Genomic DNA, 18,601 nt, shown 5'->3' on the forward strand with positions numbered 1-18,601 from the left:
GGGGTCACAAAGACATGACTGAAATGACTGAACAACAAGTGGAAAGAAGATGATGCAAGAGATGATATGGAGGTAGAATTGACAAGATTTGGCAGCTGATACAGGGGTGGGGAGTTAGGGTGAGTTAGGTATTGAGAACAATTCCAAGATTGAGAACTTGGATCACTGGAAGGATGGTGGTGTTCTCAGCAGAAATATTCAAAGTAGCGGAGGGTCAGCTTTAGCAGGGAAGAGAGTGATTTCAGTCTTAGATTGAGTTTGAGATGCCAACAGGCTCTCCAGGTAGAGGTGTCCAACAGGCAGTGATGATATGAGACTAGACCTCAGAAGAGAGAATTTGTCTCAGTATACTGATTTTGAAAGTCCTCTGATAGAGGAGACAATAATTGTAAGCACTGTGCTTGGCACATAGTAGGCACTATATAAATAAGATGATTTTGTGTGTGCATGTATATGAGAGAGAGAGACAGAGAGAGAGAGGGAAAGAGACAGAGAATTTTCAGGTTGGTTCTTTCATTTTCTGCCTGTCACCCCAACTTCTGTGCTGCTTAGTAATGACTCCTTGTAAAATTTGAAAGACAGGCAGATTTGGACATCAAGCTTTCCTTAGTGAAGTGATAATTACCACCACTTAAAAGTGGGATATCCATTTAGCTAATTTATTCACTACAGTAGAATGACTTCAAAGGGAATAGGAAGAGTGGAAGACAGCAAGAGATGAGTGCATTAAAAAGATATTACAGGCTAAGAAAAGGAAAACATTCCGGATCAGAGATAAAATAGAGCCTTTGAGTAAAGGTCAGGATTAATGAAGCTTTTAAAAAGTTATTGATAATACAAGTGTAACTCTTGGGTCAGAGACTCAAGTCATGAAGGGGCCTGCTCTGGCCCTTTTAGGGGGACTTTCTCACTCCCCTTGCCTCCTCTGCCCCAGTCAAAAAACTTGGGAAGATTCCTACACAGGATAAAGACTCAGATCCCTTCTTACAGCATGTTATGTTCATAGTATTACTGAACCAAGGATCTCACAGTAAAGATCCCCAGTCACTAGCTGTCTTACTGTTCCAAATGGGAACATTCCCCTGGCTGAGGCCCTGCAGAAGACTCATTCATCCTCACTAGCCATCACCCCCTATCTTTCCTCCCTTCTTGAGAAGGTCATCTACAATCAGTACCTCCATTTCCTTTCCTCTCACTCTCTTCTCTATAGTCTGGCTTCTAATGTTATTGTTCAACTGACATTTTCTCTACAAAGTTATCAATAATCTCTGAATTGCCATCTCTAATGACCTTCTTTCTGCCCTCATCCTTTTTGACCTCTCTGCAGTTTCTGATCATACTCTTCTGGACATCCTCTTCTCTCTAGTTTTTTGTGATCCTGCTTTCTCCTGGTTCTCCTTTACTTATCTGACCTCTCCTTGGCCTTCTTTCCTGGATCTTCTTTTAGGTAATGCCCACTAGCTGTGGGTGTCCCCTAATTCTCTTTCTGGCTCCTCTTTTTCTTCTCTACTGTTTTGCCTGGTGATGTCACCAGTTTCCATATATTCATTCATCATCTCTATGTAGATGATTCTCAAACCTACTTATCTAGCCCTAACTTCTATCCTGACCTTTAATCTCACATCTATAACTGCCAATTGAATATCTTGAACTGGATATGCCAGACATCTTAAACCAAGAGTATGCTGGTATATGTTCAACAACTGGCTCTGCGGGGGATAAATATACATATATCCCACTTTTAAGTTTAATTCGCATCAGTTATGTGTTCTCTACAACTGTCTTAAATCTCGGTAATCAACGAAACAATAAATCTAGTCTTGAATGTTATTCCCAAGGTGTAAGCAGTCACACCGAAAACTGAACATCAGTGCTTATGAGCTGCCTTGAGACTGTTCTAGACTACTCCTGTCTTAAATTCACCACGTCCAGAACTGAGCTCATGTTTTCCCCCAACATCATCCTTTCTTGCTACGGTTGAGGGTACCACTGTTCTCCTAGTCATCCAAAGCTCAAAGCTTTGATTCCTCACTCTTCCCTTCTAGTCCCCCCCCTACTTCCCATCAGTCAAATCTTGTCAATTCATAAGATCTCTTTTGATAACTTCATTTAACTTATAAACTTAGACTTATTTGCTTATGAGGCCTGATGAGTTTGTCTTTAACGGTTTCTAAGGCATAAATACTCAGATGCTGTAATTCTTCCAACCAGCTCCTGAAAGAGGAAGGGATGATAATAGTTGACATGATGTTATTATTAGCTAGCATTTACATAGTGCTCAAAGGCTTGCAGGGCACTTCAGATGTCATTTCAGTTGATCCTTGCAACAACACTGTGATAGAGATTGATTACCCCCATTTTACAGATGGGGAAACTGAAGCTGAAAGAAAGTAAGTGACTTGTCTAAGGTCAAACATCTGGCAAGTGTCTGAGGCAGGATTTGAATTCAGGTCCTCCTGACTCTAGTACAGCCTCATGACATTAACACAGCACTCACTTGCACTATCCTCTCCCAACAGTTGTGAGAGGCAGGTGTTAGAGGGCTGGCTATCCTCCTCATTTGTGACTGGCCCTGGCACATATCAGAGTGAGCAATCAAACTGAAGCGGCCCTGGAGTAGTTTTGATGAGGTTCCATGAGGTCACAGGAAAGGAGGTTTAGAGAGCAAAGGCTCCACAGTCAGAGGGGTAAGCAGAAACAGGAAGTTCATGCAGCCATTGGCATGAGGCAATGAGGACAGACGTTGAAGAAAGTAGAAACTGCAGCTCAGCAGTGTGGAGAACATTCTGGGTCAAAGAGAGGCCAGGCGACCTCACTTTCCTCCTTTACTTATCAATGCAGTTACATTGGAAGATGGAAGGCGTGTCTCAGCACCACACAATCTTTTTGGCCCATCCAAAAAGATCTCTTCATCTCCATTTCATAAGAAAGGTAAATATGATCTATTAAAGCTGCTGTGGACACACACTACAATCGAAGAATCATCCTCAATGTTTTCAGTGATTGATTCGTATGAATTCTGTCTGAAGCATTTGAGTATACACTGTAATCCTTAGGGCATTCTTAACATAATGCAGTCTTGCCAACATGCACTTTCTTATAAGCCGAGCTCTGTGGGGTTCAAAAGTAAAGGGGAGTAGTTTCACAGAGTCCTGGATTTTCCTTAGCTTAGGTAATAAAAAGGAGGTCCATTATGCTCATGTGGAATTCCCCATTGTCTGTGACCTTGTGTCCTCTTACCCCTGGCTGGCTCCCCTGACTGGAAGGTGCAGAGCCTGCTTATGTTCTCTGATTAGCCCCAGTTCTCTCCCAACCAATGAGCCCAAGGCTAGATCCTGGCCCAGCTAGTCATTGTCTTTGCACAGGCAGGCAGACCAAATGACGGTAGTAGGCAGCTACCCCCTTGCCAATACTTCTTTTTTCTCCTCCTGCTCAATACTCCCTTTAGATAAAACTAATTAGCCTGTGTGGGTCATAACAAAACCAAACGTCTCATTTCACCTCTTTTTCCATCTGAAGCTACAGAGCAAGTTTTTCCAGTGGAAAAAAAGCAGGCTTCCTCCTTGAAGAACTTTGGTATAAAGAAGCAAGTGAAAATGGCTCCTCCAGACAAAGAGAACTACCTCAGGATCAAGCATTTTCTTCCATCAAGTAAATTCTTTGCAGGTAAATTAGGAATACAATAATTTAATGCCTCCTGAGATATTGTGAAAAGGGATTTAATTAAGGAGAAACCATGTGAGTAACCTTAAATGTCATGTCCTCATTTCTGTGAGTGACAGAGTACAGGAGAACATAAATACAGTGTGTGACTTGGGTTTATCTGACTCACATATATGCCTTTGGAATGACCACCCCAGCTGGGATACCCCAGGGAGTCTTTTTTTTTAACCTTTATGGAATCTGCTTCTGCTAAGGACCCTTCAGCACACTTTCTCTCTGCACACCCAGCCCAATCTCTCAGCACTCCTCTGTTTTCTCAAAAACTACTGTAGTCTTGGTCCCAAGGTTGATCTCATTTGCAATGTCACCTCACCCTCTCTTATCTGTAAGTCTGATTTTTCCTCTGAAAGGCACAGGGTATATATATTCAGAGCCACTTTTAAAACTGTTTAGCTTTGCCTTCCCATATCCACTAAAAAATGTACAAAGAAACCTTTTAACTCCCTTTGTTTCCCACTGGGTAAGCTATAAAAACTTAGAAAAGATATAAAGATCTATGTAGTGGCTTCAGAGATAGGAGAGTATGGGGACTTTGGTTGGTCTTGGATCCATTTTCTTCCATGAAGAAACAGGAGAGGAGGTTCGAAACAGACAAACGGACCCTTGGGGCTAAAGAAGAGGAGAGGGAGAGTCAAAGGAAGATGACTTGGAGGGTGGAGGTGGAGATGAGTTACAATGGCAGGAGACTCTGAAGAACAAAGGCTTCTTGTTCTTCATAGGCTTGTGGGCCTCTTTCTCTATGGTCCCTTTTGGTTTTAAATACTATCATCCTATCTGCAGGACTACTCCAATTCTCCTTAGCTGGCTGCTACTGCTGCCCTTGGGTACTTCTTCCTCCTCTCCATTCTCTTCTTTCCCAACAACTGAAACCCTCCCTCATGACAGGGAGCTAGGGAAGTCACTGAAGATCTTCTCTCCTGTTGCATTAAGATACTTGTTTTTGGCCTCTCAAATAGGCCTCTGAACACATTCTCCAAAGGAGACATTGTGATACTGAGTGTGTCCTAGGGTAATAATAGTATTATATACCATCTTCATCGTGAGTTAAATAGGCATTGTGGGTTGCTGTGGTAAGCTAACCTTGGTGTATACCACAACTGAATAACTGGAGACTTAGACAGATTGTACCTGTGTTGTAGATTTTAACATCCTGAGAAGTTTGTCTCCTAACATAAAAGCTCTGCCTAGTTGTTCAGCAAAATGTACTCTACATTTCAGTTTGGACCTTTATTATTCATTCAGATTAACGTTGTTCAGTTGCTTTTCAGCTGTGTCCAACTCTTCATTATCCCATTTGGGGTTTTCTTGGCAAAGATACTAGAGTGGTTTGCCATTTCCTTCTCCAGCTCATTTAAGGATGAGGAAACTGAGACAAATAGGGTTAAGTGACTTGCCCAGGGTCACACAGCTAGTTAAATGCCTGAACCCAAATTTGAACTCAGGAAGATGAATGTTAAAAATTGTTTTTACATGTAATTGGGGGAAGGGGAATATTTTCTTTAAAAGAAGAAAAAATATACTGCTATATAGCTCAAAATGGTTATAGCACTCTTTTGAACTGCCCTGCTAGCATTTTTTAACCTGGTGTCACTGCATTTCTACGGGATTATACAACCTATTTCATCCCCATTACCAGCCCTTAGAATGCTCAGTTATCTTAATTTGAATGTCTTAATTTAAATGTGCGTACTATTCAGGGCTGGGATTTTCTAATTGCTTAGTTTATTTAATAAACATTCAGTGGCTACAACGTACACAGCATTGTCTCCATCACATGTGGATATATTTTGGCTTTGTTCTCCTTCTCCCTCTCTTTCTCCTCTCCAAAGGAAGATAAATTTTGATGGCCAGAAGCTGCCCAGTTAACTTGGGGTTCACTGGATAGATTCCTTGATTCCTTTCCTTCCTCTTTTCTCAAAGACCAAACCTTACAATCCATTTTACTCTGGAGTTTATAGATTGGACCACAATAGGTTCCTGCCCAGACACCATTTATGGCTTTATTTTGGGCCCTCCTGGTACAGAGTGAATGTCAATAGTAACTACTGGTCTTCCCCTGCTGGTTTGATTATTATTTTTAATTAAAGGGGCCATCCCTTGACTCACTTCTTAAAGAGGCCTATTCATTGAATGGGTGTCACCTCCCTCCAAGTGAGGACGTGAAAAGGCCTTAGACTAAAAGGGCCAGGGTCTCCCATTGCATCCTGGGCCATCTCTAGTCATCCTGATGAATATCAGGCCGCCGGACTCAGATGGCTCTGGAGAAGAAAGTGAGGCCGGTGACCTTGCATAGCCCTCCCTCACTTGAAGTCAACTGCAAGTCATGACATCACTTCCCTGATGTCATGGTTCTCTGAAAATGAAGCACAACATAGTTTTTCGAATTACCATCAATAGAATTCCTTAAATTAAAAACTATGAGATGTGGGAGTAAAAAGGACTATTAAATGCAAAGGAATTAAAGTCTTATTTGAGCATTCTTCCCCATTATTGATTTAATTTCTTTCTCTTTTAATGTGATGATATTATGCTTATTTTTAATAAGCAGAAAAGGAAAGTGAATCATCATACAAGTTACAGAGTCAGCAAGAGAGATCTTTTACTCCTGGAACCAGTCCCTTGAACAGAAAAAAGGAGATACACCCAGGTAATTACATGTAACTGTAGTTGGCAAATACGCTAATGAAGTATTTGAACTGTGAAAGACCAAGGCATGTAATTGAAACATTAATATCGGGATCAACCTACTTTCACCAGGTTGTACATTTTTTCCAGTACCTTTATGATACTTTTCATTGAACCACTTAATTCTGGCAGAATTAGTTTTAGTAAAACTTTTATCAGCAGTACAAAATATCAACCAACTTGAAAATTTAAACCATAAAAACTAAACGACTTTATTGGCATTTCGTTAGATTTGAAAACAAATAAATTTCTTTATTGTAGTGAAATAGTTGTACTTATAAAAGACACTAATTCCTCACCTTTAGGGAGTTGCCGCATTCTGTTCCTGTTCATTTGAAATGTGACATCCTCCACAGAGTCCTACAGCAGTGCCTCAGGATAGCAGGATAGCATGGTGGTCCTGGGCTCTCAAGGCTATGTCAGTTGTGTGTTTTAGCTCCCTGGGGTTAAAGCAGAACAAAATAAAGAGGGATCCTCTCCAGGGATAAAAAAAGGGCACAGAGGGAAAAGAATTCAGCATAACTTAAAGGAAGAAAAGAAAGTAGGAGAGCAGAACAGGGAGGAGACTGTTGAAGTAACCCAGTATGAGAGGAGGAAGGCCTGGAACAGGGCGGTATTCATGACTTAGGGACATTTCAAAGGAATAAATGACAGCACTTGGTGCGAATTATATATGTCATAAACAAGAAACAAGGTTTCTGGATGGAGATCCTGGGAGAATGGTGGTACCACCAAAAGAAATGGGCACTTTGGAAGAAGAGCCAATCAATCAATCATCGAACATTTATTTATGAAACATTTACTTATCATGTGCTAGACACCAGCAGCACCACCATAAAATGAGACAGGCTTTGCCCTCAAGACACTTACATCCTACTATGGGGATACAACATAGTCACAGAGAAATAAAGGGAGGCAGTTATATGGCCCAGTCAGTTTCAGTGTGGAAATGACTGATTCACTTTGGGACAAATTAAGTTTGAAATTATAGTAAGACATCCAATTAGACACAAATGGAGAATTTACTAATAAAAATGGTAGTAAAATGAGTTTACGGCAAGCAGATTTGATAGTCATGTGCACAGAAGGAAACCCTGAGAACAGATGAATTGGTGAAAATACATACATATATATACATATATATATGTATATATACACATATATTTTAAAAGGACCTGAGTGTTTGGGGGAAGCAGATATAAACAGGAAGAAGCAGAGAGGGAGAGAGCAGAGGCATTGGGGAGATTATGAGAAGTTCAGGGTTCTGGAAGCCAAGCCAAAAGTCTTTAATGTACTGGGAGGTCAACATGTTAAATGTCAAATGCCCTGGAAAGGTCAAGGTGGATAAAGAATTTAAAAGGTGTTTAGATTTGGAAACATGCCCAGGATCAGTCTGGAGAGCTCAGCTTTGGATAGAGGAAGTCAGACTGTAGAGTTAAGGGAATGGATGGATGGAAATGAGAGTAGCTGTAGTCACCTTTGAGAATAGCAGTGAAAAAAAATGATGAGATTATATTTGAGCAAGACAGAATATCACAGGATCAAAAGGATGGATGTTCACACACAGGCACAATTAATACTTAAGTTCAGAAGGGAGTAAGGCAGCTTGATGGAGTGGGAATGCTTTGTGAGTCTGGATTTTAGATGCTATGCTAAGTGGTTATGGCACTTCTGGGCCCTTGGGTGTGGGCTTCTGATTTAAGTCTGAGTTTGACAGAACAAACCCTTCTTTAAGGAGATTTGTTCTGTGAAGTTTGGATTCAGTAAAAGGGCCACATCTGAGGCCCTTGAGGGCCACGTGGCCTCAAGGCCGTAGCTTCCCCACCCCTGAATTAGGTGATCTATAAGCATCCTCTCAGTTCTAAGATTGTTTGATTCTGCTAAATTCTTATTCAATATATTCTTACATAAGAATAATTTAGTCATAGATCTGGAGCTGAAGGTGCATATGATCTAACTTTTTTCTCCTCATTTTACAAATGAGGAAACTGAGGCCCAGAGAAGGAAACTGATTTTCACTAGTTCAAAGAGCATAAGCTTTGGAGGCAGGACTTGAACCCAGGCCCTCTCTCTCCAGAGACAAGGCTCTTTCCACCATACCTCACTGCATACTAATCAAAGCATGATAATACTGATGGCTTGCATTTGTATAGTATTTTAAGGTTTGTAAAATATTTTACAGATGTCTTATTTTATATTCATAACAACTCTGAGAAGTGCTATTATAGCCCCAATTTACTGAGGAGGAAACTGAGGCAGAGAGAGGTCGAATACTTCTCAGGGTTATCCAGCTAGTAAATGTCTGGGATAGAATTAATTCAGGTCTTCCTGACTCCAGGTCTAGGTCTCTCCACTGAAGGACCACTTAGCTGGCCCTATGACCCAGGATCAAAGCTCTGAATGACTTTTTTAGTTTAGATTTCTGAGATGTTAAAATTACATTGTTACAGAAGAAATGAAAAATGTTCCTTTTGTAGGGTTTACGCGTGTTGTCAATGCTTGGACCATTTCGCCAGTGCCCAGAATACAGGTAAGTAGATACCAATAACTTGTAAAAATACCTCACTTGACTTTTTCAAAGTTTAAGTTTAGCAATAAGAGTAGCCAGGAGGGCATCAGCAGGTAGTAGAATGAAGAGGATCTGCAGGAATTCTGCTTGACCTTGTACTTGCTCAGTTCTAAATATCGGATAGCCCCTCTTTAGCAGTTTCGTGCTTATCTACAAGAACAAATTCCATCCAGCAGCCTTCATGTTTGACATGAATATTTGAATTTAGTTGTTTTCAAAGAAAGGATATGTTGAGAGTGTTAAGTTTACTTAAGAAGACTGCAAAATCCCCAAAAAACATTGTCCAATTTGCCTGAGCAATAACATACATTTAAATGCTTGTAAATATAATTAGTTCTGGGATTTGAACTTTCAAAAACCTTCCTACCTGTTGCTTTATTTTCAGGATCACAATTCACCACCAGGAAACATGTTCATGCCACAAAAGCCAAGACATACCACAGTTAAGAAAACATTCAAATGATCTAATTCTATTTAGCTTATCACCAAATTTGCTGTATTCTGATGAAGTATAAACTATTAAACAAAATCTGTTAAATGTGATTGTGAAACAAGATCTGTGGCAAATAGGAATAAATCAGGAAAACAGGAAAATGTACATGAAGTGAGGAAAGCGACACAAGAGAACATCCACCAACAATGGCGATGGCAATGTAAATATCCTGGTGCTCAGCACTAGAAGATCATGTACACACGGTACCTGCTGGCTGACCACAACGTACTTCAGATGCTCATCATCTGCCTAATCCTGCACACAGCTGGTCATCAAGAACTGGTCAAGGGTCCACCAGTGTTTGATCATACATCTATCATGAACCCCCCATGCACACTGTGTGCTGATCACCTGCATGTCCTCTGCTGCTCAGGGGATCATCAGGAGCTCCTCCCTTTTATATTACATGTTGACCATTCCGACTTCTGCTGACAGGTACCCCAGGGCAGCCCTGCAACCAGTAGGACCTGGGCCCATCCTCTGACTCACTGTCTACATCTATTTGCAGCCAAACTCAGCTGGCTGGGACAGAAGACCTATTTGCAGCAAGGTGCCCAGTCTGGCCCACCTGCTGAAGCACCTGACCCCACCATAATTTATCTGAGGATAGGACCCTGTACTACTATTTAAATAAGCTCAGGACCCATCCCCTCCATTTAAATGAAGCACAAGGCCAGCCACCATTATTTATATAGATCCCAGGTCCTTCCCAACTCCCACCCTACACAATGCCCATGATGGAGAATCATAGAGCACCGTCCATCCATTGAAGCTGATCCAGCTGCCTCCCCACAAGATGACCTGGCACATGAGGTGAGGAAGCTATATTTAAGAAATGATTTAGCATTTGCCAAGATAAACTTGCAATGCTAATTCATGTCAGAAACATAAGTAACAATAAAATATATAATCCAAAAAGTTGAAAATATGTATCAATTGATACAGGGAAAAGTCTTTGATAAAATTCAACATTTATTTATGGTAAAAACTCTAAAAAGACCAGAGGTAGTTTTCTTTAATTATCTACCCTAAGTCCAGAATTAATACAATACGCACTGGAAAAACTTTAGAAATATTTCCTATAAAAATGGTACAAAGCAAGAATCCCTCAACTTACTATTTTTATTTGATTTGCTGCTAAAAATTCTAGTAAATATAGTAAAAGAATAATATTAGAGGTATTAATACGGGAAATAAAGGGCCAAAATGTCATTGTTTGCAGATGACTGGATAATCTAGAAAGCGCAATTATCTAAATCTGAAAATCAAGAGAGTTGCAGAATGTGATATTAACCCTTAAAATTATCTACATTTTTACTAATAAAGATAAAAATAATCCAAATAAAATAACAGAAACTATGAAGTATTTGGGAATTAACTTACATAGGAATGTACAGGACCTATATGAGGATATCTATAAAATCACATTAACCAAAACAAAGGAGGATCTAAATGACTAAGAAACATTCAGTGTTCATAGGGCAGATGAATATAGTAAAAAAAGACTTATGTTCCAAATTAATTTATATTTTAATGAAAATTTTAAAAACTAAGATTCAAGAATTAAAACAAAATTCTAAAACTTATCTAGAAAAATGAGACAAAACATTATTTTGTGAGGTGCAATTTATCTCCTGTAACATATTCTAAAGCTTCAAGACCACTTGTACTGGGGGGAAAAGAGAAGCATACCAGATGAATAGATACAACAGACATTCAACCAAATGCGTAAAAAGATTAGTGTTTGATAAACCTAGAAATTAAAAACTGGGCAAAGAATTTAATATTTAACAAACGTAACTGGGGGAAAACTGGATGGTCTAACAACTGGAAAGGGTTTTATAGTGACAAGTTATACCACATGCTCCACTGGCAGTAGTGTGGAATACCTGAACCATTTTTCAATCACCCCATCAGATTTCTGAGGCCTTCATCAGGGCTTCTTGCGCCATGTTTCATAAAACGTATGCCCTGTGATGTATGTGCTGAGTTGGCTGCACTCCAGAAAAACCAGGACAGCTGGATACAGGACAGCTGCTAGAGAGTCTTAGAACTGGAAAGAACATTAGACATCGTCTCCAATCCAACTCCAGGAATGCCTTCTGTAATATTCCTGGACAGATGGGCTCATGACTTCCATCTGCCTTTTGTTTTGTCTTCGTTATCTTCAGTTTTCTCCCTATTTCCTCTCTTCCTCAATCTGCTCCATCTGTAAACCTTGCAAAGGCTTATCAGGGTTGTCCCAGTGCATGACGGGTCACTCCTCCTTTTTGGGAGGGCGTATGTCCCAGCTTTAAGTGCTACTTCCTTTGTTTCCTAACCCTACACAATGCTTGTGAAGAAACAAGTCAGAAACTCATTATTCTATAGTACCCTAACACCAATATTTCCAGAACATTAGTCTGCATTATCTCCCACTTCTGTGTTCAACCTGTCAAAAATTTTGGGGTGGAGGAGAGAGAGAGGAGCATATAATACAAAGAGAACAAACTTAATTAGGGTATTTTAGGCATTTTTATTCAATAAATAACTTCAATAGCACTGTAAAAAGTGAACAACTGTTAAAACAAAAAGGCACTTAAAACAAGAATGTGACTAGGAGGGAACAAGACGGGCAATCCAAATGGCCAGAGGCAAATGTACAATGCTCTGTTATGGCACTTGTTGCAAATAAGAGAGGAGAGCAACGGTTGTCCTGTGCACCACAGTAAAACCTCCTGTGTTTGCTGAAAAGGCAGAATTTACAGCTCAGGTGGCAAAAGAAAAGTGTCAATACAAAATTTTACAAAAAATGGTAATCAAATACATTAAAAGATTAGAAATGGTGACCAAAAGCACCAGGCTTTCAACAAAATAAAATAAAATAAAAGCATTTTAAACTAAGAAGTCCCAGTCAGCAGACACCACATGAATTAAGGCCTTTATGTAAATAATATTTTTCAAGAACTGCTTTGCAGGATAGTTTGCAGTATTATAGGTCCCGGCTTGAATTTACAAATAAAGGCGTAAAAGTTACTGGGCACCAGTAACTTTCAAAAAAATTTTCTAAAACATATTTAAAGATTTCAGTTTCAAATTCTATCCTCCCTCCTCCCTCCCTTCCCTTAGATGGTAAGCAATTAGATATAGGTTATACATGTGCAACTGTGTAAAACACTTCCAGATCAGTCATTTGTATAAGAAAATTTCAATAAAAGGAAAGAAAGTGAAAAATGGCATGCTTCAGTCTATATTCAAACAATATCACTTCTTTCTCTGGAAACTGAGAGTATGTATGCTTCATCATGAGTCCTTTGGGATTGTCTTTGATCACTGTATTGCTGAGAACAGCTAAGTCATTTACAGTTCTTCATCGAACAATATTGCTGTTACTGTGTATAAACCAGTAACTCTTGAAAACAGCATGTAGATTGTTTTTTAAAGCTATTTTTCTCCTCAATACTTTCAATTCATTCTACATTTTTTTAGTCTTCCTGTAGACAGTAGGAAAATACTAATCAAATATTTTAAAAACTTTTTGTGTATTTAATTCTCAACCTGCTTAAGTTACAGCAATGTAATCAATCAGAGGTGCCTATCTTTATAAGAGAAGTGTTAAAGCAGTATTTCTAACTAAGCTAATAGCTAAGCAATTACTTTGGATTCAATGTACTTGCAAACTCAAGCCCTGATATTTCTGTAAAGCTAAAATTCCATTTAATACTTAATGGATAGACCTCATCATGCTGATTACTTTAACCATTTCCCTCTCAAAGTATTCTTCGCAGTATCTTCCTAAAGACATAGGTATCAATAGCTTAGGAGGGAAAAAGTCAAAAAGGCACAATGTGACCTCAGCTGACTAGGATCAAGATCCCATCTCAAGTTTTCTGTCAGTCCCTGGCACTGATTATACCTGTATTTGCAAAAAAATTATACATACTGTACATTTTCAAAAACTGCATAGGAAACACATACATGTAATGAGTTAGTAAAACCACTGCAGTATTGCCCTAAAGCTATCTTATTTTGACTATAAAAACTGCCCCTGCAGACAATGTTGTGGACTTGCACAAGCATGTTCATTTGCCCTCATACTTAGGGTTGACCACAGTCGTCACTGCACTCTTGTAAATTGGATTTTCACCCTAAAAAGGAAGGGGTAAAAATTAATTAGTCATATTGCAAGGTTAAGGTATTTGACAAAACACCACATAAAAACTACTGTAACGTAAGTAAGTGACTATATCTATTTTACCTTGAGTTTTTCTTTAATCAGGAATAAGTATTAATAAAAGATCAAAACAGACCCAAACCTTTTCTCTATTGGTTGAATAAAAAGGTACTCAAGCTATACAATGGAACTGACAAATGTGAAGAATTCAAAGAAACTTGTTGGTAAGAGGCACAAACTGATGCAGAAAGAAGAAAGCAGCAGAGCCAAGGGAACACTACATAAGGATCACAAAAATATAAAGGAGAACACTAAAAGGTATCAGAATTCATATGAACGTAATGACAGTTTTTGATTTCAGAAGGCTAATGATGAAACACACTTGCTTCCTCCCAGTAAAGAGGGAGACAACAGACATGGAATTCTATGTCACCCATCTTTGATTTTGCCTTAACTGTCCCTTTGTTTCAAGGGAGAGTTCCACTGGTGATGGTGCTTGGGGGGGAGAGCTGTTAATCAAAAGGGACAGTGATATTTTTTTAAAAATCATCAACTAAAAAAATTTGCAGGCATTCAAACATACTAGGTGCTTTATCAAACACATTCAGACTTCGTTTACTTTCCTAAGAGGTATACTTAGGTGTTTCTTTTATCCTGAGCAAGGAATGTACTTTCTACCTGTATTTCTTCAGTGGCCACTTTTATGCATGACTTAAAGAAAGCATGACTCTTCTATGGTTGAGCTGACTATATCACTGCTTACTCTATTATTGGACATGGAATCCTACTCATAGCAAACAATCAATCAACATTTTTTGAGTGAATGAATGGAAAGACATCTAAAGTATCACTGGTTCATCTATCTCTATAGTAAGAACTCTCATTTGAGGGGACAGTGAGAGTTCCCCAGTATGTTAATAGAGTAAACTTACCATAACAATCATATAGACTGTTTCAATAAATAATGTTATTAAATAATGTTATTGAATTATAAAAGATGAGTAAAATGATAATTACATCATTTTTCATAAACTCATTTAGGTGTTTCATTTTTAGTATGGCAAGAATATATTACTTAATATCCTGGTAAGACATTTAAAACCACATATATAGTACCGTTTGAAAGCCTACATAGTAATCCACCTATATCATATGAGTTACCTAGTTGATTCCAAGTCGTGTGGCTAAGAAATTATGCAAGAACTTCCAGTACGCACTAGCAGCTGCATTTTGTGAAGGAAAATACCTTGCTTTGATTCCATTTAAGCAGTAGCTACAATTCTATTTGTGCACAGGTTTGTGCTTCTCTTTTGGGAAACAGTATAAGAAATGTGGTACAGCAACTCCATATCATAGGGTTATCTAGGGACACATCTTAAAACATTATTCTAGTGCTGTAGAATATACTCCACAGAAGCTATAGATATGTCATTAGAAAAATTTGTAGATAGCTGCAGAAAATGTTATTTTTGTCACTTCAGTGAAGGGTTTATGCAGGTTTTTTTGTTGACATATATCTACAAGATGACGTAGTATATGACTACATGGGGAATTGAGAATTTACAAAATTAGATGCACAACAAAATGATATATGAAGGAGATAGTACTAACACACACACACCCTGTCTTAAAAAAAAAATCTGTAGTGGACTATGAAATAAACCACAGTAACTCAAATGACTTATCCTGATGCCACAGACAGACCATGTATTTGACGGGGCCCTATAAAAGTGGTCTTTTGTACATTTAACAAAGATGCTGTCCAGTTGGGCAGGAATTTACATAGTGGAAGTGAGGAAACCACAGCAGTACTGTTGATTTTACCACAGATTTTACCAAACTATTTTGGGCAAATCATTTAAACTCATTCTACCTCCATTCTTCCTCTTATATATAAGGAGAGAGGTTGTCTTTTCTTACAGAGATGTTGTAAAAATAAGCATAATATCCCACTTATTATGATTCATTTTTTAAAAATAAGGTTCAAAGATTGGTCCCAAATAAGAAATTTGGTCCCCCCTTCCCATTGCTTTGCAGAGGTATAGGGTCCATGAGCGTGGAATGTTGAATATACTGTCAGATCTTTTCCAATGTACAGACTGGATTTACTGATTTCCTCCCCCCCTTCCTTTTTGTTGTTTTTTTTTATTTTTAAAATTCTTTGCCATAAGAGATGGCACAGGTGAGAGATACAAGCAATATTTAAATAATAAAGAACCAAAAATATTTTAAAAATCCACTTTAATAAGAAAAAAGAAAAATATAGTTTAGTAGTATCAACATGCTAGCTTCAGACCACAAAACAAAGAATTGATTTGGTATGTGCTTCTAGCCCATTTATGATAATTTTATTGTTGGTTATTATATTATGCATTTATATATAAGGAAAGAAAGGGAGTTTGTATTTATAAGTTTTCCATATATTGGTTTGACATAATTTCTCAAAAAAGACTGAAATCATGTTTGGATAATACTGATGGACTCAAATGGAACAGTTTAATGGAAGACCTTACCTTATGAGAAAAATTCATTGCATAGTCAAAACATTTCACTGAGTCATTTTAAGGTAAAGCCAAATGAGCAAAAAAACCCTAACATGCAAAGTTAGCAGGTCAAATTAAACTAAGAGCACATGCCTGTCCAAATGAAACCATTAGGCCTGGTTTTAATTAAAAGGAAAATAAAAATAACCCACACTAGTTTCTGTTAGATGAAAAGGAAAGGGAGAAGGAGAGAAATGGGGAGCGAGGCATTAATATCACAAAAATTAAACTAACAATTCTGGAAATGTACTAAAATAAAGAGTCCCCTTTTGAATGAAATGAGTGGCCTTTTCTTTGAATGGGTAAGTGAAGGGCAGTTGCAGCAGTCATTTGGGTGGATTTACACTGTTTTCCTACCTAAAAGTCTTCTCAGGGAAGATGGACTTACTGGACCTCTCAGCTCCACCCAAGCCCTAGAAGTCTGTGTCTTGGTCAGCACTGAATCTTCACACTACAAAGTTCTCCTGAAGCTTCGCAATTTCCTCAAAACAATTAATGCTTCTTTGCCAGTCTGGTTCCATATTTACAAAATGTTTCACAATATCTTCTCTTTACTTGTTTGATGTTCCCTAATAGTTTCTACTGTTGCTCCTATTTATGCTGAGAAATGACATCCAGGAATATCCTGTTATGGTAACTTGCTAAAATTTCATTAATGAATCAAGAAAACCAAAGAGCTCTTAAATTCTATAGACTGAACATTTCAATCAAAAGAATTACTTCCATTTTGTCCTAATTTGTATACTGACTACATAGTTATAAATAAAATTTATTTTCTCAAAACATTCTAAATCCAGTCCCTTCTAGTTCTAAATCTGAAGAACTTCAAAATCTAAGTTCTAGAGAAAGTCGGTGACATGCCGGGAGTTAAGAGAATGTTATTTAGTGACTTAGTTTTCCCAAATCCCAGGCCTGATACTCTTTTCGCTAAAAGTCACGTGAGCCAGAAGAAGCCTACAACAGTAGTATTTTGTAAAAAAAAAAAAAAGAAAAAAAAAAGGCATTAAAATTTATTAACTTTAAGAGAATTCTCTAAGATTAAGTTAGTCATTTGAAAAATTCTAAAACTGGTTCATGAACTCAGGAAACACCCAAGAAATAATTATTTTTAACAAGTTGATACTTTAATGTACCTAGTAAAAAAATTCTTAAGAATTTATTAAATCAAAGTTTTTGTTAGTTTATCATTCCATAGGTAAATCAATATCTCAACATAGTGCAAAATAATACTGGGGGTACAAATATAAAACCTATTTCCACATCTCAGTGTCTTCCCCATCAATGTTTTTCTGATCTAATTATAAATTTTCAACAAGGTCTAACACTATACAACAAAATATCCTTTCTGTTCTCAACCATAAGAGGCAGTGTACAGAACATTGGCTCTGGAATAAGAGAATCTTGGTTCCAATCCCACTATACTACCTGCAATTCCACTGGCAGACCACTTATTTTCTCTGAGTTTCTTTTAATTTATTTTTTTTAAAAAGTGGATGGGGTGAGAAGAAGACAGGAAAGAAGGATTAACCTGATATAAAACGTTTAAGGTCTGAATAAGTTCCTACTTCTTGGGCCAAGGTGCTTTATGTGAGGGATGCGCTATAATTTGATTTACATACATTAGAGCACATGGTAGAGAAATCTTATCTTCAGTAGTAAGATGACAAATAAATATCTTTTTATTGTGTGTTTTGCATATTATGTAATACTTTCTCCATCTTCCCCACTCTCATCCCTGTGTGTGTGTGCGCTTTCAGTTTAAGCACTATTTTGCCTAAAAGAATGATATACTTTCTGCTTAATCAAAGGATTAAAAATTTAAAGAAGAAAAAAAAAGTTACTTTGTAAAAGTAACTTTGAAGGGACCTAAGTATTCTCTATACTGCAAGTGGGAAGAAAAGCCTTATCTCTGTTTAACATTGGTTTATCTCTCTTGTCCTATCAAACAGACAATATCAAAAGATCCTTGAACCAGTAGCCACTAGGCCCAAGTTTCAATTTGAATTCTAGTTCTTAGGCATTTATTAACTTGACTTTGTAATACTCAACTTTTCTGTGGCCCTTTTCTCCCTAACTGTAAGCAGAGGTAACTACTACCACTTGACCTGCCTTCCAGGGTGGTTGTGAAGATTAAATAAGAAAACTGAACTCATTAGAATTTCCCTTCCAAACTTCCCTGTTACTGTCAAAGGTACCACCATTATTCTAGGCTTAAAAATCTAGATTTCATCCTTGACTCCTCCCACCCTCTCACCCCACATATCCAAATGACTGCCACGGCTGGGCAAGGTTATCTTTGGTACTTCTCTGCTGCCGCCCCACTCTCATGCAATAACCTTGCCACAAGGTCTCCCTACGTTAGCTCATTCTCCAATCAGCTGTCACAGGGATCTTCCTCAATTGCAGGCCAATCATGTCACTGCCCCCCTCAATAA

At 38.1% G+C, this 18,601-nt stretch overlaps 2 protein-coding genes across 7 annotated transcripts in view; one reads left to right on the top strand and one right to left on the bottom strand.

Moving 5' to 3' along the window:
* Nucleotides 1–12,363, top strand: part of LOC140532881 (uncharacterized) — a 44,325-nt gene extending 31,962 nt beyond the window's left edge. For all 5 annotated transcript variants that reach the window (XM_072651961.1, XM_072651959.1, XM_072651960.1 and 2 more), the window contains 5 exons: nt 2,842–2,931; nt 3,520–3,666; nt 6,272–6,370; nt 8,886–8,938; nt 9,363–12,363. In XM_072651961.1, coding sequence (XP_072508062.1) covers nt 2,842–2,931; nt 3,520–3,666; nt 6,272–6,370; nt 8,886–8,938; nt 9,363–9,440 — 467 coding nt within the window. In that variant the 3' untranslated portion in view covers nt 9,441–12,363. The remainder of the gene's footprint in view (nt 1–2,841; nt 2,932–3,519; nt 3,667–6,271; nt 6,371–8,885; nt 8,939–9,362) is intronic.
* The window catches only part of ITGB1 (integrin subunit beta 1), a 52,544-nt gene continuing 45,908 nt past the window's right edge, over nt 11,966–18,601 (bottom strand). For both annotated transcript variants that reach the window (XM_072651942.1, XM_072651941.1), the window contains one exon: nt 11,966–13,597. In XM_072651942.1, the coding sequence (XP_072508043.1) occupies nt 13,532–13,597 (66 nt within the window). In that variant the 3' untranslated portion in view covers nt 11,966–13,531. The remainder of the gene's footprint in view (nt 13,598–18,601) is intronic.

This window comes from Notamacropus eugenii, chromosome 3, assembly GCF_028372415.1.
Source record: "Notamacropus eugenii isolate mMacEug1 chromosome 3, mMacEug1.pri_v2, whole genome shotgun sequence".
Taxonomy (NCBI): domain Eukaryota; kingdom Metazoa; phylum Chordata; class Mammalia; order Diprotodontia; family Macropodidae; genus Notamacropus; species Notamacropus eugenii.